We start from the raw sequence: 25,579 nt of genomic DNA, 5'->3' as shown, positions 1-25,579 counted from the left end.
ATACAACCTGCCTAGACTGACTTATACAGTAACTTCTTAGTGGGACTCGTGTGGAAACCACGCTTCTTTCCTTCCATCCATCCATGGATATTGCTTTGACTGTATATATTTAAGTAAAGTCCTAAAATTAATTTCATTTTCCACTGTACTTCCCTGAAGCTGTCCTGCTAATTGAAGTGTCCTTCATCACTCAGAAAAGTCCCTCCAACTTGGTCTTGATTTTACTTTTTCTCCATCATTTTGCTTCCCCACAGCCTATTTTCACTGTTTGCAGGGTTCTCTTTAAAGCATAAATCAGATCATGTCTCTCTCATTCTTTGCAGTACACCTGCCTTCCACACGCCCTCCCTGCTTCTGTGGGTCTCAGCGATCTTATTCCAAAGCCTTCCAGTGACCTTTAGGTCCCAACAGAGTCTGACTGCTGGTTAACACTGTTACTTTATTTCTTAACTTATTCATGAAGCTTTTGCCACACTAACATCCTTGCTATTCTTTGTACATTCCCAGCATGCTTCTACTGCAATATCTTTGTCCTGCAGTTCCCTTGGCCTCAACCCGTCTTCCTCAGTTTCTCCACATAGCCAGTCGACTTTTATTCACTCAGGTGTCTGTTCAGTTCTCACCTCTTTAGAGATAGTCCCTAGATTTTGTTTGTCTTTTAATTCCCTTGCTGGAATATGAACCCCCACAAGGGCAGAGACTTTTTCTGTTTTGTTCACTGCTGTATTTCCCAACTTAGAATCATGCCTGTGGTTGAAGGAATGGATAAATTATTGAGGGTCATTTGCCAGACATCAAGAAGAGTTGCTGGGAATTCCCTGCGGTCTGGTGGTTAGGACTGCTCACTTTCATTGCTGAGGGTCAGGGTTCAGTTCCTTGTTGAGGAACTGAGATCCTACAAGCTGTGTGCCTTGACCAAAATGAATAAATAAATAAAATCTAAAAAATGAAAAGTTGTCTGGATACATCCTTAGTCTCTTGTCCGGTAAGCTGCCTGGTCCAGGTATGAACATGCTCTGAATAATATCAAGCTGCTGGGAGCTGCCTAACCTACTTTTCATCCAGCCCAGTTTAGTCTTAGCAGTCGCGCAGTGTTTAAGAGCTCATTCTCTGCAGGTGGACCTGGGTTTGAGTCCTAGTGTTACTAAGCTGTGATCACAGGCAAGCCAATGAATGCTCTCAGTCTCAGTTAACTCAGCTTTGAAAGGGGGATCATCTCTATCCTAAAAGAAATAGTGTCTCAAGAACCCTTTTACCACAGTGCCAGACATTTTGACCTGCCACACAGTCGCTCTTGTTAAATCTGAGTAGGCCTGGGACTTATGGTATTTATTGAACTCCACCTAGTAAGTAAGACACTGTAGGGTGGAGGGTGGGATGAGTATGGAGTGGGGGTGTCGGGAGAGGTACAGAAGAAGAGCCAGACCTAGAGCCTTTTCACAGGGAATGCAGCAGTCCAGAAAAGGAGGTGAAGAGTATGTGTATTAGAAATCGCATTGTAGGATAGAAAGTGAAAAATGCTTACGATACTCAGGCTAGGAAGAGATGTTTTAGAAAAGTGGTGGGGTGAGTGTTTGGGGTGTCAGGGGAAGCCTGTACTGCAGGAGATAAGGTGGGCTTCTCTGGGCTAGGCTTTGGAAAATAGGCCTCTTTTGGACATGGGTTGGGAAGAGGTCACAATTCTCAGTGGAAGAAATAGCAGGATCTGAGGTTGGAAAAGTATGTGACAGGCCTGATTATGAAGGGATTGGTTAAATAAGTATTTAGATTTTACTCTGTGGGCCGTGGGATGAGGCTACTAAAAGGTATCAGCCAAGGTAGTGACATGACTAGAATTGTCTGAGGCGAGTGAAAAAGGCTGTAAGGTAGAGGATGGATTTGGGAGGGAGGGAGGTCGGAACAGAGACTGTAGTAATTGATGACGAGTCCTTTGGTAAGGGTCATTGGGCTTGGTGAACACTGATATGAGAGAGACTCACTATAGAAGGCGTAAAACATAGGGCTGTTGAAACCTGTTTGCATGTTGACAAGAGGGTGAAATCAAAGATGACTCAAGGGTTCTTGGTCTGGGTGACTCAGATAATGGCTGGACTGTTGACAGGAAGAGAAGGAACAGATTTGAGAACAAGTATCTTTACCTCAATTGTGGACAGATTTCGCCATGCCCAGTATACCTTTAGAGGATTATGGCTTAGCAAGCAGTTGGAAGTATTTCCAGTCAGACTGGTGTTTGTGTGAAAATTAGCTGGTGAGCTAGTATTTGTTGAGTATTTCCTGTGCAACCAGCTCTACCTCTGATCAGTGCTACAGAGTGAGGTTTTGAAAAATGTGTTAAGTCACGCCACTGACTTGCAGACAAGTCTTATCAGTTGAATCACAATCAGGAAAAAAGTATTTTATGGAAAATTCCATAGACAGAGGAGCCTGGTGGTCTACAGTCCATGGAGTTACAAAGAATCAGACAGAACTGAACACACAGCACACACACAGGCAACTTTGCTGGGGATAACAAAGTGAGCAACACACAGCCTCAGCCTTAGCGAACGTACAGCCAAGAGGGGAAGGCAAAGTTTCTCATTTTGTACTTTATAGTTTACTGAGTTTTCTCCTTTGCATTGATGATGAGTGGTACCACTGTCCAGCTGAACGCTGAAGGTCAGTAACCTAGTGGTCATCCCTGTTGTTGTTCAGTCGCTCAGTCGTGCCCGAGTCTTTGCAACTCCATGGACTGCAGCATGCCAGACTTTCCAACCCATCACCAACTCCCGGAGCTTGCTCAAACTCATGTCCATCAACTCGGTGATGCCATCCAACCATCTCATTCTCTGTCATCCCCTTCTCCTGCCCTTAATCTTTGCCAGCATCCCCTTCTTCTGCCCTTAATCTTTGCCAGTCTTTTCCAGTGAGGCAGTTCTTTGCACCAGGTGGCCAAAGTATTGGAGCTTCAGCTTCAGCATCAGTCCTTCCACTGAATATTCAGTGTTGATTTCGTTTAGGACTGACTGATTTGATCTCATTGCAGTCCAAGGGACTCTCGAGTCTTCTCCAACACCACAGTTCCAAAGCATCAGTTCTTCAGCACTCAGCCTTCTTTATGGTCCAGCTCTCACATCCATACATGACTACTGGAAAAATCATTGCTTTGACTATCTGGACCTTTGTTGGCAAAGTAATGTCTCTACTTTTGACTTCCCCCAACTCTGTGCATATGTGTGTGTGTGTACTAAGTCGCTTCAGTTGTATCTGACTTTTCGTGACCCTATGGACCATAGCCTGCCCGGCTCCTCTGTCCATGGGATTCTCCAGGCAAGAATACAGGTGTAAGTTGCCATGCCCTCCTCCAGGGGATCTTCCCAACCCAGGGATCCAACCCACGTCTCTTCATCTCCCGCGTTGACAGGCGGGTTCTTTACCACTCACACCACCTGGGAAGTCCCCCTAACTCTGTAGTCAGCACCAAATCCTGTGGGTCTTATAAAGCTCTCACATATGTTCTTTCCTTTCTGCTGTCATTTTGGTAGTTCGGGCTAGTGGTTCTCAACCTGGAGAACCCTGCACGTTAGACTCACTTGGGAAACTTCTAAAAACTCAAGATTTAAGCATCAGTCGGCTTCAGTGAAAATGAGTATATCCCACAAAAAAACTTTTTTCAATCTGAATCAGTATTGAGTAGAAGAGGATTTTACTAAATCATTTTTTAAAACAAATATAACTATGTGCATGTATATAATATGTACACATATACATAAATAAAATTAGGTCATCTTTCCTAAGAAGTCTTCAGTAGTAGGTGTTATTTGTAAATGAAGTAAAAGGATTTTTTTTTAAAGCAACTTTTGTTAAATAATGACTTTTCGACTTTGTTAAAGCATTTGAGTTGTAACAGAATTGCTAGACTTTTTAAAGGGTGAAAAGTCAAAGTATGATATACCTCTTAGCACCACTATGTTTTTACTATGTCCAAACTTTTTGTCTGTTGTGTATGAACTGGGAAGGTGCAGACTGGCAGAGCTATCTTGGCTGTTCCTTTGTACTCTCCTTTAGATGCTGTTGCTGTCTAACCCTTCCTCTTTTCTTTTTTCTTTTTTTTGTACATGCCTCGTGGCTTACGGGATCTCACTTCCCTGACCAGAGATTGAACCCGGGTACAGTAGTGAAAGCCTGGAATCCTAACCACTAGGCTGCTAGGGAACTCCCTCCCTCCCTCTTTTCATTAGGGTATTTTGTGAACTTGAATTTCAACAGTAAATACATCCACTTACTTCTTTTCTGTTAAGCAGTTTTCCTAGAATTAGCACTATAGTTAGCGCTAGTAATCCTAGTGAAAGAAAAATTGCATCTGTAATATGACACGTTCAGGAAAGTAGTTGTGGTAGTAATTCATTACCTGCGAGGACCTTCTGTTTTCTGATGCCAGCAAGGAAGACACTTTTTTCTGGGAATATGATATGTGCTTTAATGAAATACTGTTATGTAGAAGACTGAAACAGAATTATTTTTGTAGTTCTCAAAATGAGATGTTACCAGTTTTACAGTCATCTTTCTTTTATCTAATGGACATAGTTAAAGCAGAGTAGGGAGAAAGTCATTTAGTAATTACAGAATTATACAAAGAACAGTAATTCAGTGTGAAAATTGGGGGCTGGAAAGAACTGTAGAATGTAGAGAAAGGAAATATTAGGGTTTTGTTCACCTAAAAGGATTTAATGAATACACTGTGGGTTAGAATTGGAGTAGGCAGGGAGTAGAAATCACATTTAAGGTAGGGAATGGGAAGAACATTTAATTCCTAAGTCAGTGAATAATTAATAACTTTTTGTTTGATGTCCTGACATTGAGACTGAAAATAGGTAGCATGGTACAGTGGGATGAGCATGCGCTTTGACTTAAGATCTTAAATCATGATGTACAACATTTTTATAATCTTAAAATAATTTCCTCGAACTCCCTTGCCTTCATTCAGTCCCATTCCCCTGACCTCTGGCAACCTCTGATGTGCTTTAACTGTGAAGCCTGAAATATTTACTGCCCGGCCCTTCACTGAAAAAGTTTGCCAACTCACAGCCTAGAAGAAAGAGTCTTATAAGAAGCCTTGTTGGTTCCTTTTCTGCCCCACAACTTGCTGTTTAAATTGTGTGTGTGTGTGTATATATGTGTGTGTGTGTGTATATATATATATATATATATATATATATATATATTGCAGTTGACTTTGGTCTCTTTTTCTAGGGTATTCATAGTGAATGTAGATTTTTTTTTTTTGTCCCAGGCATCTTTGGTTAGGTGAGGAGTAATGAATTACCAGAGAGTGCATCAAAATGTCTCACCTCCAACTGCATTGGTGAAGAGCAAATGGATATTATTTGGGGGAAAAAACATGATTAAATTGTGATGCAAGTACTGATATTCTTCACTGATACTTAGTGTAGCTCTTCTGGTGAAACTGTAGGTTTATCTATTATTTAAATTTCTAGGCTTACTTTTCAAAGAAAGTTGGAGAAAGAGAAAAAAGAAGCCACAGCTGAAAATTAGTCACTTGATAAAGAAGTGGTAGTAAAACTTTAAACTAGACACTGTTCTGAATAATTTAATGTATCTTAATTACTCCTTGACAGCACTCTGAGATACGATTATTATTCCTACTTTCCACCTGTGAAAACTGAAGCACAGAAAGAAGTGACTTGCCAAGGTCACACTTGTAGGAAATGCTCTGGCCTGGGTTCCAGCCCAGGCAAGTGAGGCTCCAGAGCACACTGTCTTAAGGGCAGTATCATGTAGCCTTTCTCAGACTTTCTCAGTAAATAGCGCACATTTACTGACCTTTTACTGCAGGGCAGGTATGCTTCTAAAGGTCCTTGTAAGTATTAGCTTGTTTATGTTTACATACTTAACCTAGGTGGAGAAGGAGGCATTTGCCTGAGGTGTGATAACTAGAAAGTGCTGGGGCTAGGATCTGACTCCAGAGCCTGTGCCCCTCACCCCTGCACTGAGCTGTAGGTTCTCCATTATTACTCAGAATGATAATTGTATACTTCTTCCTGTAAGAACTTTACAGCTTGCTGGTACTTCAAGGACACGTTTGCTTGCTATTTGCAAGCAGACACATTGCCCACAGAGTAATATCTCAGCCGTGGGTGCTTTCTCTGTTACCTCAGGAAGTGGAGTGGCAGTTGCAGTGCCACTGGTAGGTGCACTTGTGGTCAGGGTTTTCTCCTACAAAAGATGCAAGCCGGGGAGCAGCTGTGATTTCATGAATGAGATCCTATATCCTGACACCCTCCTTTTATCTCACCTCTTCTCTGATCATTACCTTTGTAGTGTATGTTTATTGTTAGGGAACTGTTGACCGAATCAAGTGTCAGGGTCGAGGTTGCAGGTAGAAATTTGTGTCAGTAATTCTGAGAGCTACTAGGGCAATTGCTGTAGATTTTAGATTTACCTGTGTATAACTGGTATCCAAAGAAGTTTACAAAGATTCCTTGAGAACATTTTTGAAATAAAACTTTATGATCTTTAAGGGTTAGAGGAGTTCGTAACTTTCTATTTTCTGAGGCAAATGTCCTCATAGTTCCCCCCACATGAATCAGTATCCAGATTCTTTGTGACTGTTAGTTTCATTCTTGTCCCTCCTGTTTGTGAGTTCCTGTAGACACTACTTCTATATTTTATATAGATTCTATATTTGGCACTGCTGCTGCTGCTAAGTTGCTTCAGTCATGCCCACCTCTGTGCGACCCCATAGACGGAAGCCCAGCAGGTACCCCCGTCCCTGGGATTCTCCAGGCAAGAACACTGAAGTGGGTTACCATTTCCTTCTCCAGTGCATGGAAGTGAAAAGTGAAAGTGAAGTCGCTCAGTCGTGTCCGACTCTTAGTGACCCCATGGACTGCAGCCTACCAGGCTCCTCCGTCCATCGGATTTTCCAGGCAAGAGTGCTGGAGTGGGGTGCCATTGCCTTCTCTGTTGGCACTACTTTGGTGCTATATTATTTGGAAAATGTACAAATTAAACTGCCCTTTTAAAAAAACTCCAAGGGGCAACTGCTGATCTTCCATAAGAATGATAATTTAGGCCAGACCTGGTTGTGCTAAAGCTGGTGAGGACAAACGTTCTGATGCTGTAGCCAAGATAGCTAAAGATTTGGAATTTAGTGGCGTGATACTATTTAAATAACCTAAACAATTATATGTCAATAAAGCGATTAAAAAAAATGGTAGTTTAAGTGAAATGGAAATGCAGAATATTTATGGGTGCTATAGTGTTGGTGGATTTTGAGACTCTTGAGCAAAACTTTGGCTAGAATAAGGTGTAGTTGAAACCAAGGTTAATGGGTTCAGTTTGCTTCAGGGAAGAAAAATCTGCAATACATAGCCACAGGCAACCCCTGCGAAAACTTAGCAGCTGTCCCTTGGGCAAGTAAGATGTGACTATAGCCACCTGTTTGAACTAGCAAGATAAGGTGTCCTCTTGTTACCCATTAAATTGACTTAGGCAGAGGCAGGTGACTTGCAGGCCTTCTTGCTGGTGACTTATATGGAGGGCAAGGGTAGGTCTTGCTTTTTAATGATTTGTTTTTCTCCTGGTGCCTAGTGTTGTGCCCAGCCCACAAACCTGTTGACTGATACTAATTTAAAAGGAAAATCTGACCAAGAATGTAAATCACTGAAGCCTTTCCCTTATATTTTCTGGACCTAGTATGCTGCAAACACTTAGAGGCTTTACTTAAATCTTTTGGAGTGAAACGCCACTTGTCTGAGATGTCTTTCCTTGCACTGCCTTAAGGCCAGGTGGTCTTGCTCTGTGCTGTATTTGTATCCCTTGTCAGAGTGCTTTCAGGTTTTCAGCTTGTCTTTTTTAATTGCTTGTCTTCTCCATTACCCAGCAATTTTGTGAAAAACATGTGCCAAGGTGGTTTTCTTTACTTTCACACTGGCACTTTATAAATTTTCAATGAACTGCTAGGTTATACAGTTGCCTTCTTAAGAGTTGCAAATCTCTGGATAAGCTGATGAATGAACAAAAAAATTACAGTTCTGTTGATCTTCTATCTAAACAGTAGTATTCCCAGAGCAGTCTAACTGTGTGTGACTTGGGGGCTGAGCTTTTTCTCCAAGCCAGTTATTCCCATACCTGGGGTCATCTGAAAAGCACTGTACATTTCCAGTGATCCCGCTCCAGATCTGCTGAATTTGGGTGCTTTCTCTTTAGTTCAGATTGCCTAAGTGATTCTTACGCAGCCGTCTGGGAGTAATCTTCTCATGGAGCAGTCTAAGGCAAGAAGTGGGTAGGGGTCATGGGCCTGTCCCCTCTGTGCTCCTCAGCTCATTGTCTGGGAATTGAGCCAGAAGAAATGATCTTTAGGTTCCTTCCTTTCCTAAAGTTTTGTGATGTGTAAAAACCCTTACCCTTGGGTATTAGAAAATTATTTATTTTCCCTCATACTTGTAATTGTTTTCGATAATCTTTAAAATTTGTATAAAATATATTTGCTTTGTAAGTGCACATCGATTTAAAACTCAAATAATATTGCAAGACTTAAAAAATAAAATTTTGCCACCCCTCAGAACCCACTTCCCAGACTACTTTCCCCTCTTCTCTGTTGACCTCTAAGTGATAATACTGCCATTTCTAGACGGATCAATGATAGACATTGACTGACTTTTTCCTGTGGTAGGTTAGGAGTTGCCTCTTGGAGAGCTTTTTTTTTTAACATGCAGCCTAACTAACTTTATAATGAAGGGTGTTTTTGTCTTGGCTTTGTTGTACGGCTTGCAGGATCTTGGTTCCCTGGCCAGGGATTGAACCCAGGCCATGGCAGTGAAAGCACCGATTCCTAGCCACAGGACCACAAGGGAATTCCCTAATGACGATTTTTTTTTTCCTAATGACGATTTTTAAAAGGATGTTAGGCTTTACTCTTTGGTTTGGGAATTGTCAGTGCAGACTTGTTATATGAGGTGATGAAGTATTTAAAGCCTTGATAGTTCTTTCATTATTCAGCAGTGTTTTTCCATTTCTGTTTTTCCTTTTGTTCATCACCTTGTCTTTCTGATAATGTCCTATTGATTTGCTGTGATTTTAATTGATCAGTCTTAATTCCTTGGTCAGTAAAAATTTGAAACTCATTCTGTTTTTCATGATTCAAAAAAATGTTGTGTAAATAGTTACAATAGTTTAAATTATTTAACCAATAATTATGTAATTGTGGAAAGCATATAAAAGGGGTGTGGAGGAAATGCTGACAGTTTTGCATGCATGTGCCAGTTATAGTAATTTTATTTAATTTTCACAGCAGCACCGAGTAGAAGATCCCCCCTCTTATTTTACATATAAAGAAACTGAAGCTCAGAGAGGTGAACTGCCCATGGTCCCCATACCTAGTTACTAAATGGATTTATATTCCCATCACTTGAAACTCCAGAAGCTACTACAAGTGTATATATCAGTTTTTTAAAACTTAATTGATGCGTAAGATACATGCAAAGAAGGGCAGAGCATGGGCCCAATGAATTACTAAAATAAAACTATTAATTATTTATAATTTGAATGTGCGTATTTAGAATGTAACCACCACTGAGTTAACAACAAAAAAATAAATCTTAACACCCAGAGGGCACCCCTCCTGTGCTCTCCCAGTTACCACTCTCCTGCCGTTCCTCCCAAGAGAAGCATTATCACGACCCCATAGATTCATTTTGCTCCGAGTGACAGCAACTTTTGGACAAAATTTGATGTTACTCCTAATTCATATGTCCTTTTACATTTTTTGTTACCACATCTAGAAAATCAGTGCCAGTTTTTCTTTAAAGAGGCCATCAACTTCATATCTTTCTCTGTAGGAAAAATAAGTATACATTTTGTAAAATCACGTGAACTTACTGCTTTGTGCATTCTGTTTTGGGTAAATAATTGCAATTTCTTGGTTCTTTAGTCCGAGTGACTATAAAGAACTCTTCAAAACCAGTGACCTGTAAATTTGTCACACCAGAATAGAAGTGTAGATATGAGTCCTGCCAAAGGAATTTTGTGGTTATAAATGCTAAGATCTGAAAAATATTTCAATAGGATCATTGTAAGTACTGTTTTCTTTTAGCAAGTGGGTTTTTTTTTTTTTAAGCAATATTTGGCTTAAATATTAGTAGGCTAAATAAATTGCAGTATTTTGAAAAAAAATTAGCGGTAGGAATTCTCATTTGATACATAACTCATGAGCACAGTGATCAGCAGCTGTAAGCAAGTTTTCATCTTGCACGTGCCTTCTACTTTATTTGCCCAGGAATGCTGATTTACACCTGAGATAATTAATATCTAGTTTTTTGACTCCAAGCAATATTTAATGTGGATCTTCTACATAAGGGGAAAAAAGTTCCCTCCAGTATGTATGAAGATAAGACTATTAGTATTTAAGTATTTAAACAAGTTTCTCTTTAAATACTTTTTCATGACTATGAAAGCAGAACACATTTGTTATAGAATGCATGAAATGTGCAAGAAAGTGCAAAGAAAACAAATCTGATATTTTGTGGTATTTGTCATTCTGTTCCTCATATATTTGAATGTTTATAATAAAATTGAAATTATAAAATATATTTAGTTTCACAGCCTCATTTCTTCTGTTACCTATAATTTGAATGTGCATATTTAGTATTACATATTTCTTTGAAAACATTAATAGTTGCATAATAACTTCACTGTCATGTACCACTTATTCCTGTTTTTTAAATGGAAACATCTCTTTTTGAGCTGGCGTAGGGTTGGAGCCATACAAGTGAGTGGGAGACATCCAAGATGACTCCCACATTTCTTCTGCAGGTAACTGGGATAGATGGTGTGTCATTTATTAATACAGGGACCGTACAAAGAGGAGCAATTTGCTTGAAGCTAAGAAGAGAGATCTGCATAGAGAGAAGGGTCTACGGATCACTGGCGCTAGATTTTGGTTTTAACCACAGACCAGGGATCTGATATAGCTGCCTTGGAAGATGGCATAGTTGAGAAGGCCAAAGGTAGACCTCCTGGGGAGTATCAGTGGTGGAGGGTTTGGAGGGATGTGCAGAGAAGCATGTGAAATTAACAGAGCCCCAGAATTTGAGAGAAGGTGGCACAGTGGTTGTTGAAAGAAGAAAAAAGCAGGATGAACAGCAGTGTCCTGTGCTGTCTTGTAGAGTTCTGAGAGGAGAACCACTGGCAAGTGTCTTAGATTTGGCAGTTAGTAGGTCATCAATGAGAGGGGCTTCAAGGGGGTAGTAGGGACAGAGGGAGGGAATGGCAGGGTGACAGTATGAGGAAATGTGTGTGGTAGCTAGAGATGGAAGGGCAGAGCTGGGTAGATGTGTGGAAGAGAGTTTTGTGTTACTGTTGATAAGAGACCTAGGCCGGTGTGTGTGCTGATGAGAGGGTTACAGCTGAAAGAGGTTGAAGTTGCTGGAGCTGGGGTGGTTGACGATAAAGCAAAGGGCCTGGGGAGACTGAAGGGTTTGGAGCAGAGTGGAGTGCGTAAGCTAGCGTAGGAGGGAGCTGCAGTCTCAGAGGACAGGGGGTAGATGGGAGTAGCTTTTGGTACAGTGGGGGTTGTTGGCAGTTGCTCAGTTTTCTCAAGACGTTGTCTGAGAAGGTAGGAGAGGGCCCTGAGGGCTGTGTCCAGGTTGGGAGTTTCTGTGGTGGGGAGTAGACAAATGAATGGTCTGTGGCCCAGGGGATGACCGCAGCAGCACTGTGGTTCCACAGATACGATTTATGCATGGTTGCCCAAATCCCCACCAAGACTGCAGGTAAGAGAGAAGTTTCTGGACTTTGCTTCCTCAGAGAAGCCTTCGATACTGTCCTAAGTCAAATTTCCTTTTTAAAAAAATTTCTTTATTATAGGTTCTTAGAGCTCTGTTCTTTCTATAGTACTGATCTGAGTTGTAGTTTTTCATTTACTTGTTGCAGTTGTTATAATTGTAAATGTTTACTTTCCCAAGTAACGAAAAGCTCTGAGGAAAAATATGTCTGATTTTGCTTAAGTACTGTACTATCAGGCCCCTCACAGATACTCAGTAAATGTTGAATGAGTCAAAAACAGTGGTTTTCAAGCTTTAGAATCTGCCCCAGCACACCTGTGGGATATGACCTGCTTCCATCTGAACGGTTATTGACTGCCCTGAGCCTTCCTGAGGGAGGGTAGGTGTCAGGTAGTGTGGAATAGTGGCTGATAGACCACTGAATGCCTGGGCTGTTGTCCCAGCCCCACATGTCTCACCAACTTCGTGACCTTGGGAAAATTCTTAGCTTCTCTGTACCCCAGTGCCCTCCTCTGTAAAGTGGCTAGTCATAATAGTACCTGCCCCTTTGGGTCATAGTGAGAATTCACAGAAAACTTGTAGAACAGCATGTGACATGTAGAAGTTACTTACTGCTACTAGCGTTTTTTTTTTTTTTTTTGCTACTAGCGGTTTGAAAACTGATCTTCAGGGAAATTGAGAAGAAATCCCTGCACTGTGATGGCACTCTGAAACAACACCATTCTCGGTCTTGTAGGAGTATCAGTAAGAAATAGTAGGAACATCATGTGACTGCAGTTGACCCTTGAACAACATCAGTGGCTAGGAATGCCTTACCTTCCGGCAGAGTGGAAAATTCGCATGTAACTTAGAGCCCTCCATGACCTTGATTCTTCCAGATCCTTGGATTCAACCAACTGCAGATGGTGTCGCAGCCGTCCCCAGCCTTTTTGGCACCAGGGACCAGTTTCACGGAAAACAGCTTCTCCATGGACTGAGGGATGGAGGAGGGTTTTCAGATGATTCAAACGCATTACATTTATTGTGCACTTTATTATTATTACATCAGCTCCACCTCATGGAGTTGCTTGGGGGCCGCTGCTGTATAGTATTCACTACTGAAAAATATCCGTGTGTACGTAACCCCACGGAGTTCAAACCCGTTGTTCGAGCGTCAGCTGTGGTCATTTTGGTCGTCCCACCCTAGCTGTGGGATGAGGGATGAGTGAGTGCTGTCTGTTTACACCTACCGTGGTAAACTTGATTCTTTGTCTCCCTTGCAGAGGAGGTGGCCAAGTTGGAGAAGCACCTGATGCTTCTCCGACAAGAGTATGTCAAGCTGCAGAGGAAATTGGCAGAGACAGAGAAGAGATGCACTCTTTTAGCTGCACAAGCAAAGAAAGAAAGCAGCAATGAGTCCTTCATCAGCCGCCTGCTGACGATCGTGGCCGACCTCTACGAGCAGGAGCAGTATAGGTGAGCTTCTGGCGTGGGGCCAGTTTGGGGAAGCAAGCCCTTTGGCTTTCTCTCTTGTTTTCTGCTTATCTCCAGCACAGAGTATGGGTGTCCTGATGATTGCATCCCTGGTACCGATAGGAATTAGCTTGCAAGTCCAGGGATTTGGGGGAGGAGAAGTCACCTTCTCTTGGGCTGGTCAAAGAAGGCCTCTTGGAGCTACTGGTTAGTGTAGCATGATGGTTGAGGGTGGACTTTGGGGTCACACAGTTCAGCTGGTCACTTACTGGCTATGTGACCTGGAACTGTATGATGTGCCTCAGGCTCCTAATCTGTAAAATGGGGATAAGAATACTATTTACCTCAGGGTTATTGAGATGAGATGGTTGGATGGCATCACCGACTCAAAGGACACGAGTAAACTCCAGGAGTTGGTGATGGTCGGGGAGGCCTGGCGTGCTGCGGTCCATGGGGTCACACAGAATTGGACACGACTGAGCGACTGAACTGAGCTAGGGTTATTGTGTAGATTAAATTAATAAATACTGTTTGAGCACTTAGAAAAACAGTGCCTGGCATATGGTAAGTGCTCAGTTTTTAAGCTACTGTTATTAAGTGAGTTTTGTAGTAAATGTTGAAGGCTGAGTAGGATTAAATAAAAACAGTAATATCACTAGTAGTGGGAGTGGCTGAGAACAGATTCACAGATGGGAACGTGTGGAGGATTTAGAGGAGGGGGCCATTTTAGGGTACATATCCATGCAGAGGAGCACTGGAGTGGTGGGAAGGGTAGGGTGGGTTGCATTGGGATGCCAAGGTGAGGAAACTGGACTTGATCCTTCAGGAAGTGTGAAACAGGGTTTTTAAGTTTACGGGATTGTCATAAAGTGGTGTTTCAGGCAGATTAGCCTGGTAACATCATGTAGGCGAAATTTAAAGAGAACAAGAGCAGAATCAGTCCAGAAGTGATGAAGGACTGAACTGGGATGATGGCTGCAGTTGTGGAAGAGAAACATGGACATGAATGTGTCTGGAAGGATGTGCCTACTAGGGAGGCAAGATTGGAATAGATGATTTAGTAAAATTTGGAAATAAATTAAGACATTTAAAATAGATCAAAATCCAGAACTGCCATCTACCATCTTAATCATTTCTAAAAGAAAAGAAGAATACCAAAAAATGGGAGTTACACACTCAGAGTAAAGGACAGCAGCTACTTGTAAAATATAGGTCACTGTCTTGCTCTTTTTTTCCTCCTCCTCTCTTTCCCATGGATAAGTGAAAACTTTGTTCTCGTTGGCTCCAGGAAGCCGACACAGCTCTCTCACTGTCCAGGGCTCTTTCCCGTTAGAATTCCCACCATTTACTTTCCCTATTACATAACAGTTGACTGCATTCTTACACTGTAGTCCTTCTAAGACACAGTGGGAATGAGACTGGGCAGTTTCCTCTTCGGGCAACTTTTTACCTGGTCAGCTGTGGTATGGTCCCAGGGTTCTGGTGGGCCTCTCTTCCGCTTCTAAAACCTGTCCTTTTATCAAAAGAAGGCTAAATACCTTTGTTATCTACAACCAGTGATCAGATGGGGAATGGAGACTTTAAAGAGGACTTAGCTTTTGAAATGGAATAACTGAAAGTGGGATATCAATTTCTAAAGCAGATTCTCTTCTACCAAGATAAGGGAGGGGAAAAAAAAAAAAACTTTTGTCCCATAAACATGTGTTTTCTTGAAGAATTTAGTGTTTTTATGTGCATTTTAGTAGAGTAACTGTAGAGTTAGTGTTAAATTTTTTTTTTTTTCTTTTTAGTGTTAAAATTTTTAAATTGAGCAATGTGGAAGAAATTGGTGCACTTCTTAGCCAAAGTTTAGGAGCCCTGGTGGCTCACAGGGTAAAGTGCCTGCCTGAAACGCAGGAGATTGGGGTTCAATCCCTGGGTCGGGAAGATCCCTTAGAGAAGGAAATGGCAACCCACTCCAGTACTCTTGCCTGGAAAATCACATGGACAGAGGAGTCTGGTAGGCTACAGTCTATGGGGTCACAAAGAGTTGGACATGACTGAGTGGCTTCACTTTCACTTTCTTTAGCTAAAGTTCAGGAGAAGGCTTTTGTCTCATAAGATACTAAAAAATGTTGGTTGAAAGTGAAAGTGTTAGTCACTTTGTAGTTATTTACAACCAAACATAATTTTTCCTTTTTAAGTGTTTGACTAAGACACTCTAGCAAGAAGCTCGTTCTTTATGCTTCCTCTCCAGTGACAACATCCTTGTGTCCATATTTTAAAAGGAAGTGCCTTTAAAAGACTAGAATGAAAAATTTTTAAAGATTGCTAGCCTCCCAATTATTTCTGCATAGAGTCTTCAAAGACTTGACCTGTCCCAAGTTTCCATTTTTGAATTATATTTTTAAAAATTATTACTATTGGAGATTATTAGTGAAATTCTTATATTTATTTCTCTTTGGGATTCTTGTTTAGTGTCTGACTCTTGTGACCCCCTGGACTGTAGCCCACCAGTCTCCTCTTTGACCATGGAATTTCCCAGGCAGCAGTACTGGAGTGGGTTGCCATTTCCTTCTCCATCTCTTTGGGATATTAGACTACAAAAGAGAAAAAGCTTTGGATTGACATTCATGAATAATAGTAGGAATTTTATAGACACATTCATTTTTATAAATTTGTGGCTAAACTCAAGATACGTGGTAGAAATAGTAAGCAGTGACTGGTCATTTACATTCTTAGAATGTAATACTTTGTAAATACATTCAGAGTTTAAAAGTTGTTTGTGCTTTGTTTTCATTATATTTTTTTAACCATATCACAGGATATGATATGAGACAGTTTTATGTTCTGCTTTAAATAGAATGTCAATTCTGTTCTTTATGAATAGTGTTCTATGTTAACTATTAATAAATACCCTATTCTTTTGATCTAAGATAATTAGTTGCAACTTGGTTAGTTCTTTAATAGAGCTAGAATTGTTGATATGCTCACATAATTATAATGTACGTTCTAGACATTGCTTTTGTGGGGCGAAATGTGTCTTCATCAAGCATCATATAGAAACCATATTCTTGTTTGTGTCTCCTTTTAAGCACATGAGTTAATTCGTGTAAAATTTTTTTTCTTCTTCCTTTTCTCATGTAATAGTTTTTATGTATTTAGTTTCTAAAGGCTTTCCAACCTAACAAGTTATTTTCAAGGGAAATGTGCAAGTAGAAAGCCTTACACATACAAGCAAGGGGATGACGATGGGTGACTGTGCATTGCTGCCAACTAGCCATATGGCACATGCTTCTGTCAGCCTAGTGGGTCATCCTTAGGTGTTTAACTGCCCCAGTGCTCTCCTACCTTGGCATCTGACATTTCAGAGTTAAGTATGAATAACTATTTGGAAAGCTCTTTTCACATAATGGTATGTCATATATGTGGAAGCAGGTTTGAAGAAAAGGTACGTCACCCCTTTTCTTTATACATGGTTGAGTTAAAAAATGGCCAATATTAGGTCTGAGTGTTTCTGATGAGAACAGGAGTCCAGATATTGGGTTTCATATTTCATATTCTTGATTGTTTTATCAAAGCTAATTTATTTATAGTTTTTGGATTAACCTTGCTTAAGCGTTAATACGGTGTGGAGCATCATAGCACGGTAGGCTGAGAGCTCTTATCACAGTCTTTAGTCTTTCAGTCTATTTCTCCCTGATGATTTATTTTGATTTTTTTCTACATAAAATCTCTTCTACTCTTTATATGAATATTAGTTATCCTTTGTAACTTGTAAGCTGCACCATCATGGGGGTGACATTAGGGAGTGTCTCTGAAAGCAGAGCATCCCATATGAACTACAAGCTAGAAGTTAGAAATAGGAAACATGTCTAGCAATGCATTATAAATATGACCTGTCAGTGTTAGCATAGAGATATACTTTTGCTGTGAATTTTTTTTTTTCCTTTCACATATTTATGTTGGTCAGTCAGTACTCACATGCTGATTAGCTGTGAATTCCAGCTATACCTAGTTATAATGACATTTTTTTCTTTTTGTACCTGTGGGTGTTTTTCTTCATCAGTGACTTGAAGATAAAGGTTGGGAGCAGGCACATCAACGCTCACAAGTTTGTCCTGGCGGCCCGCAGTGACAGCTGGAGTCTGGCCAGTTTGTCTTCCACCGAGGAGTTGGACCTGTCAGGTGAGCCTCTGACCGGCTGGGGACTCAAAACAAGTGCACATGAGCACTTGGCAGGTTATGGTGTGTCACTTTGAAATATTTGTGGCTTAGTGGAAGTAGAATACTTCTTATGAATTGGTGGTGACCATAAACTAGTTAAATAGTCATTAGGTAGTACTTTGTGGACACTTCTGTTTAATATCTGGGTAAAAAATCATAAATATTTGAGGAACTACAATATTCTTATATTTTATAAAATATCTCTCCGTATAACTTTTCGTATACTGGTATGTTATAAACATGAGAGCATATGTAGGAAAAAAAATTATTTCCTCTAAGAGAAAGTCCTGCTGCTGTTCAGCTGGTTAAAATTTAACCCTAGCTGCCAAAATATTTTTCCTGGTCTGTAAGAACTGAATTCAGAAGTAACAGTTACTGAAAAAATTAAGAATATTCTTTCTTTAAAATCAAAGGATGACCAGCTGTCTTTAGGATTTAAGTGCATTGAACTGTTTAATGTTACTGTTTTTGTGGCACATATATTTTGTAGAATTTGGGTAAATATGGTAGTTAAGTAAACTTAAAAAGATCATTTTCAAAAGTTCATTTCAAAATTGCATTTTCACTTAGTATTTGCCTAACTGCTTCTACAAAAGAGCAAATTTTAAATTTAATTGTGCTGTTAATAATCAAGAGAATTACAAGTCTCCTGTAAATGTGTTATACTTTCATACTAAAAAAAATAATAATCAAGACTGATTCCATATGGTAAGGAGCATACCCACACATTGAGATATGAGTTACTTGCAGAAGTGATTGGCTGTGTGAAAAGTCTGCTGAATTATGTCTTTGTTCAAAAAATTCATCGCTGTGGTTTGATCCCTGCTGTAAGGTTTGCTTTGAGGAGTGAGCAGCTGCAGAGCCAAAATTTTTGGTGGCTTTGGTAAATCAGGCACCTACTAAGATACCTGTGGTAGAACTTACGGCGTCTTTACTTTCCTTTATAAAGTTTATCTTTGAAGGGTTTCAGGGCTTCCCTGATAGCTCAGTTGGTAAAGAATACGCCTGCAGTGAAGGAGACCCCGGTTCGATTCCTGAGTCAGGAAGATCCCCTGGAGAAGGGATAGGCTACCCACTCCAGTATTCTTGGGCTTCCCCAGTGGCTCAGCTGGTAGAGAATCCGCCTGCAATGCAGGAGACCTGGGTTCAATCCCTGGGTTGGGAAGATCCCCTGGAGAAGGGAAAGGCTACCCACTCCAGTATTCTGGCCTGGAGAATTCCATGGACTGTAATCCGTGGGGTCGCAAAGAGCTGGACACGGCTGAGTGACTTTCACTTCACTTGAAGGGTTGCAAGGAGATGGTGGCGTCTGTGGACCTGTTCAGGTTTGTGTGTCTTGCCCAGTGTGCTGCTGAGTTGCCTGGATGGGCATGGGTGTGATTGTCTAAATCTGGGCTCACAGCAGCTGAAACTACCTAAAAAGCCTGTGTGTCACATGACACCTGGAAGCACTACTGCCCATGGCTGCCTGCAGCTGAGGGGGGTTGGTAATAGGCTCTTGTAAACAAGTGTATAAATAGGGTAAAAGCTGTGTTTTAAATGGTTGAACCTTCTCCCCACTTGTGGGTTTGGCAAAATCATCTTATGGATCTACTGGTGGTCTGTTTCTTCAAAATTATTCCATTAATATCACAACTGCTGAGGGGCAGGCACTTTGCAAGGCACTAGGGATATAGCAGTGAATAAATTCCTGTTTGCATAGTACTTACATTCTTAGATTGACATCCTAAGCCTCACATTCTTATTTGAAATTCTTTTGTAATTGATATTTCTTAAAATTCAAAGTAAGCACAACTTAATTTTTTAAATTAATTTGTTTCCCTTATTGCACCAGTCTTAGTTGTGGCATACAGGATCTATAGTTGAGGCAAGTGGGATCTAGTTCCCTGACCAGGGATTCAAACAGTGCCCCTTGCATTGGGAGCACAGAGTCTTAGCCACTGGACTACCAAGGAAGTCCTAGCACAAATTTGTTTTATTTTTTTTCTAGCACAACTTTAATTCTGTTAATTGTTTTAAGAATTTTAGCCCATGTTGAGGAATATACAATAGGCATTATATACCAAGTATTTAAAAGGTATTTGGACGTAATGAAAATTTTCTTAAATCATACCTTGTTCAAAAAAGTAAAATGTGTGCTTGATCTGACCCAGTGACAAAGTCACAGTCACTTCTGTAAGATCCTTGCCATAAATGCATGACCTCAATCTAATTGGGAGAAAGCATCAGATTAACCCACGTTGAGGAACGTTCCACAGAATTACTGGCAACATGAAAGTCAAGATAAGACTTGGGAATTGTTACAGATTGGAGGAGATTTAGGAGATATGATAATAAAATTCAAGATGGAACCCTCAGTTGGATTCTGAACCATAAAAGGACATTATTGGGATAATTGGCAAAGTTTGTAAAGGTCTGTAATTAGTTAATAGTATTGTATTGGTCCTAACCACCTGGTTGTAATCATTGTGCCCTGGTTATGCAAGATCTGATAGGGGAGGATCAGTGGAGGGTATATGGGAACTCTTCACCTGTTTTGTGGGTCTGACATTGTTTCAGAATATAAAGATTTAAAAGGTATGAACTTGCCTTGTATTTCTTGATTATTTTATATATAAAGATACAAAGGATATAACCATTAGCACGTCACAGTTCAACAGATCTTGATGCACGATATTTACTTCTTTAGGAAGTAAAGCAGTCTGCTTCAGGCTCAGTGGTCTGTTTATAGCCTCTCTCCGTCACTTCAGCCTTAGCGGCTGACACTAACCAGTTCCAGTGCCATAGAATGGCTGTTGTGAAGCTAGAGTTTCTTGCATGCCTCCTCCAGCAAAGATCTTATGGTTCCCTGGCATGAGTGTTTATGGTGAGTCATTCAGCTTTCCTGGAATGTGTTCTGGGTCCTGTCAAGCCATTCCAAAAACAGAAAGCATCCTCCCTCCTTTTCAGTCCAGTCAGGAAAACTGCACTAAACACAGACCTGGGAGGTTGCACTGTGTTGTGAAAGGAGTGTAGGGTCCCAGACTCTGTGCTCAGGCACACTAAGGTGCTCAGGCAAACTCACAGGACAGTGGTAGTTTACATTTTCAAGAGAAATTCAGCAATATCTGTTAGATAGTGTGAGAACTACTGGTTCTAGGTTGTTTGGTTTGAATATTTTGTTGATATCCATGGTAGTTTAAGATGTGTCCATAAATTATCTGATACTCCTCCCTTCCCTGGTGGATCCTGACTCCCCTCCTGTTAGGTAGAGGCTGACTGAGCTTGTAGATAATAACATGTTCCTTCAGAGATGCATCTTAGAAGGCATTGTGGCTTCTTCCTTGCCCTGCCTTCTGGATTGCTCACTTTGGGAGAGGTTAGCTGCTGTGTCATGAGGACACTCAGATGGCCGGGTGGCCTCCTGCTAACAGCTGAGACCCCCCCCCGCCGCCGAGATTATCTTAGAGCTTCAAGAGGTCTGTTTCATCTGTGGTCATGTCCCCTTACTCCATCCTAACATGGCTTTTGTGTTTTTCCCTCTAATCTCTGGTTATGCTAAATTTGTCTTGTGTGTTAGTTTAAAATAGTCTGTTTCGATAATAATCATAGCAAATTTTTCTATAGCAGTTACCATGTGGTGGTAGTTTACAGGTATTAACTCTTTTATCTTTAGGATAACACTTTGAGGTAACTACTGTTTATTCCCATCTTATTGGTTAACCATATATGCTTCCATCTAGTGGCTAGTATAAATAATGTTTGCAGTGAATACTGGTGTACAGATCTCTCTTCAGGATCCTGCTTTCAGTTCTTTTGAGTATACCAGAAGTGGAATTGCTGGGTCACATAGAATTTCTATTTTAAAATTTTTGAGAAGCTGTTTTCCATAGGGTCTGCACCATTTTGCATGTTCCCCAACAGTGTACTAGGGTTCCAGTTTCACCACATACTCACGCATGGTTGTTTACTGTGGTGTGGTTTGTTTTTCTAGAGGTTTGAGGTGCTCTAATATTGAATCTATAAAGATTTAGGTCTGTCACCATATTCAGAAAGCTGTTGACTGTCATTTCTTAAATACTTTTCTTCCTTGGTCTCTTCTTTCCTTCCAAGACTCCAGTCACACATATACCAGACCCTTTGTTACTATCCAGCAGGTCTGTTTGAGGACTTTTTTTTGGTTGTTTTTCCTCCTGACTTTTTTTTTTTTTTTGGTCTATTCTTCAGATAGGACAAATTCTATTGATCTGTCTTCAAGTTTACTGACTTTTTGCACTTGAGCCTGCTTTTGAGCCCACTGAGTAAGTTTTTATTCCATATATTGTATTTTTCATTTCTATAATTTCTGTTTGATCTTTCTTACAGTTTATATGCTGAGCATTTTTATCTTGAAATTTCAGGTGTGTTTTCCTTTTCCTTCTGGAGCATAGTTATATTCAATGTTTTCAATTCTTTGATAAGTTCCATATCTGGGTCATCTTGAAGTTGGCATATTTTGGTTGTCCTTTCCCTTGAAAAATGGTCATATTTTCCAGATTTTTTCCATAGCAAATAATTTTAAATTGTGTCCTGGACATCGCCATTATGTTGTGTCGACTCTGGTCCTGTGTGCCATCCTCTGGAAAATGCTGAATCTCCTTAGGTGCAAATCACAGGTTCTGTTTCACTTTCTGTGGATAGTGGTTCAAATATCACTTCAGTTTTCTTTTTTTTAATGCAGTTTTATTTGTTTATTTTTGGCTGGTCCTGGGTCTTCATTGCTGTGTGGGCTTTTCTCTAGTTGTGGTGAAAGAGGGCCAGTCTCTAGTCTTCCAGTCTCTAGAAGCCATTGCAGTGGCTTCTCTTGTTGCAGAGCTCGGGCTCTAGGGCACACTGGCTTCCGTAGTTTCAGCACGTGGGCTCAGTAATGGTGGCTCCCAGGCTCTAGAGCACAGGCCAGTTGCTCCATGGTATGTGGGACCTTCTGGGATCAGGGATTGAACCTGTGTCTCCTGCATTGGCAGGCAGATTCTTTACCACTGAGCCACCAGGGAAGCCCCCTCACTTTGGTTTTTGAAGCTGGGCTAGGACTGTTCCATGCATTAATGGCTCAGAGGCAAGGCTGAGGCCTGTGTGGCTTTGTACACAGAACTAGGAAATGTCCTTCTCCGACTCTCTTTTCTCTGGAATTCTCCCCTTACCCTTCAGTGTCCTTTAGGCTTCATCTTCTGGTTCATCTGACCAGAAAGATGGTGTTCTTATTGGAATTTTAGGCATCCTTATGGTCAGCACAGCAGTGTTCCTCCTGGATAGATCTACCCTCAGGGCAAAGCCATAAAGAGGAAAAAAATACTCGAGAAACTGATACAGTGCAATGGCTTCTTCAAGGGGTGCCTCTCAGAACAATTCAGGTGCTTTTGTTTCCTTTTGGAATCCTCTCAGTTCAGTTCAGTCGCTCAGTCATGTCTTACTCTTTGTGACCCCATGAATCGCAGCACGCCAGGCCTCCCTGTCTATCACTAACTCCCAGAGTTTACCTAAACTGATGTGCATCAAGTCGGTGATGCCATCCAACCATCTCATCCTCTGTCATCCCCTTCTCCTCCTGCCCCCAGTCCCTCCCAGCATCAGCGTCTTTTCCAGTGAGTCAACTCTTCGCATGAGGTGGCCAAAGTATTGGAGCTTCAGCACCAGTCCTTCCAATGAACACCCAGGACTGATCTCCTTTAGGATGAACTGGTTGGATCTCCTTGCAGTCCAAGGGACTCTCAAGAGTCTTCTCCAACACCACAGTTCAAGAGCATCAATTCTTCGGTGCTCAGCTTTCTTGACAGTCCAACTCTCACATCCATACATGACCACTGGAAAAACCATAGCCTTGACTAGACGAACCTTTGTTGGCAAAGTAATGTCTCTGCTTTTTAATATGCTATCTAGGTTGGTCATCACTTTCCTTCCAAGGAGTAAGCGTCTTTTAATTTCATGGCTGTAATCACCATCTGCAGTGCTTTTGGAGCCCAAAAAAGTAAAGTCTGGCACTGTTGCCACTGTTTCCCCATCTATTCCCCATGAAGTGATCAGAATCCTCTAGTAGTTGTTTTTGGCCCTCTGTTGACAGTTTTTAGCTGTAATCAGTTAAAATAGTATGGGTTGTCACACTCCCATAACAGAACTAGACCCTTTGTTCTTTTTTGACACTGGGATTATTTAGAAGTACAATATGGGGTTTATTTTTATTTCTAAGAAGTTATATTTAAGGGTACATCCTTAAACTGAACAAAGAGGATGTTTTCACTGATGAAAGATGCAGTCTGTGGGGATGGTCTAGTGGTTAGGCCTTGGCGCGTTTCCGGCTAGGGCCCTGGTTGGAGAACAAAGACCCCACAAATCCTGAGGCACAGAACAACAACAACAGAAGGTATAGTCTACAATGATTTTGAAATTTTACAATGAAAAACTTATGTAAGGTAGATGAAAAATAGTTGGAAACTTGAGGACAAACCAGAGTCATAGAAGGAGATTCAAAACACCTTTCTCAGTTTTGTTTTAATATATTTATTTGCTATTTTGGATCTTAGTTCTGTGATGAAAAGGTGGCAGTGGGCTTAGTTGCTCCTTGGCATATGGGGTCTTCGTTCCCCAACCAGGGATCGAACCTTTGTTGGCAAAGTAATGTCTCTGCTTTTTAATATGCTATCTAGGTTGGTCCCCTACTTTGGCATGCGGATTCCTATCCAGTGTGCCACCAGAGAAGTCCCCTTTCTCAGTTTTCACAGATTGGGGATTTAAGTAACAAAGTTAATTTCCTCGGCATGCTTCATTTAATGGTTGGTTAATTGCAAAAGGATGAGCTTATTCCCATTCTTTGCAAATGTTTTGCAAAAACATTTATTTAAAGTCAGTCAAACATACAAACAAAAAAACTAGGTCACATAGAAAATTCCAAGTTCTCCAAAGCGTGACTACACGCATCTTGGACCACAGTGAAGTCGAAAGGTTGGGCATGAATTTCATCCTCACAGTCATGGATTTTTACCAGCTTGTGTGCTGGGCCTGGTGAAGGGGTGATGGCTTCTAGCAACAGATACAACAGGCAGGATGAATGCCAGCTGGTTTCACTTCTCAGAGTCTACTCCTTTTAAAAGTAGTTTCTGGTTTATCGGGTCATCTGACTTTTATGGCCACTTGCTTAATAGATTGGAAGCAGGTAGACTGCATCATTTGGTAAAAGGTACACACAAGCACAGATGGGCACAATAAAGGACAGAAATGGTATAGACCTAACAGAAGCAGAAGATACTAAGAAGAGGTAGTAAGAATACACAGAAGAACTATATAAAAAATATCCTCATGACCCACATAACCACGATGGTGTGATCACTCACCTAGAGCCAGACATCCTAGAATGCAATGTCAGGTGGGCCTGAGGAAGCATCACTACGAACAAAGCTAGTGGAGGTGATGGAATTCCAGTTGAGCTATTTCAAATCCTAAAAGATAATGCTGTGAAAGTGCTGCACTCAATATGCCGGCAAATTTGGAAAACTCAGCAGTGGCCACAAGACTGGAAAAGGTCAGTTTTCATTCCAATCCCAAAGGAAGCAATGCCAAAGAATGTTCAAACTACTGCACAATTTCACTCTTGCACTCGTCTTACATGCTAGTAAAGTAATGCTCAAAATTCTCCAAGCCAGGCTTCAACAGTATGTGAACCGTGAACTTCCAGATGTTCAACCTGAATTTAGAAGAGGCAGAGGAACCAGAGATTAAATTGCCAACATCCATTGGATCATCGAAAAAGCAAGAGAGTTCCAGAAAAACATTTACTTCTGCTTTATTGACTATGCCAAAGCCTTTGACTGTGTGGATCACAACAAACTGTGGAAAATTCTTCAAGAGATGGGAATACCAGACCATCTGACCTGCCTCCTGAGAAATCTGCATGCAGATCAAGAAGCAACAGTTAGAACTGGACATGGAACAACAGACTGGTTCCAGATTGGGAAAGGAGTACGTCAAGGCTGCATATTGTCACCCTGCTTATTTAACTTATATGCAGAGTACATCATACAAAATGCTGGGCTGGATGAAGCACAAACTGGAATCAAGATTGCTAGGAGGAATATCAATCACCTCAGATATGCAGATGACACCACCCTTATGGCAGAAAGTGAAGAACT

General features: G+C 41.0%; 1 protein-coding gene across 2 annotated transcripts in view; it reads left to right on the top strand.

Annotated features, from left to right (window-relative positions):
* The window catches only part of ANKFY1 (ankyrin repeat and FYVE domain containing 1), a 69,260-nt gene that overhangs the window by 2,263 nt on the left and 41,418 nt on the right, over positions 1-25,579 (top strand). Inside the window, exons 2-4 of one of the 2 annotated variants that reach the window (XM_061143150.1) lie at positions 12,432-12,527; positions 13,046-13,238; positions 17,284-17,402. In XM_061143150.1, the coding sequence (XP_060999133.1) occupies positions 13,075-13,238; positions 17,284-17,402 (283 nt within the window). In that variant the 5' untranslated portion in view covers positions 12,432-12,527; positions 13,046-13,074. The remainder of the gene's footprint in view (positions 1-12,431; positions 12,528-13,045; positions 13,239-17,283; positions 17,403-25,579) is intronic. The other variant, XM_061143149.1, reaches the window with a different exon arrangement.

Source organism: Dama dama, chromosome 5 (genome assembly GCF_033118175.1).
Source record: "Dama dama isolate Ldn47 chromosome 5, ASM3311817v1, whole genome shotgun sequence".
Taxonomy (NCBI): Eukaryota; Metazoa; Chordata; class Mammalia; order Artiodactyla; family Cervidae; genus Dama; species Dama dama.
This window is presented reverse-complemented; position numbering and strand designations above follow the sequence as displayed.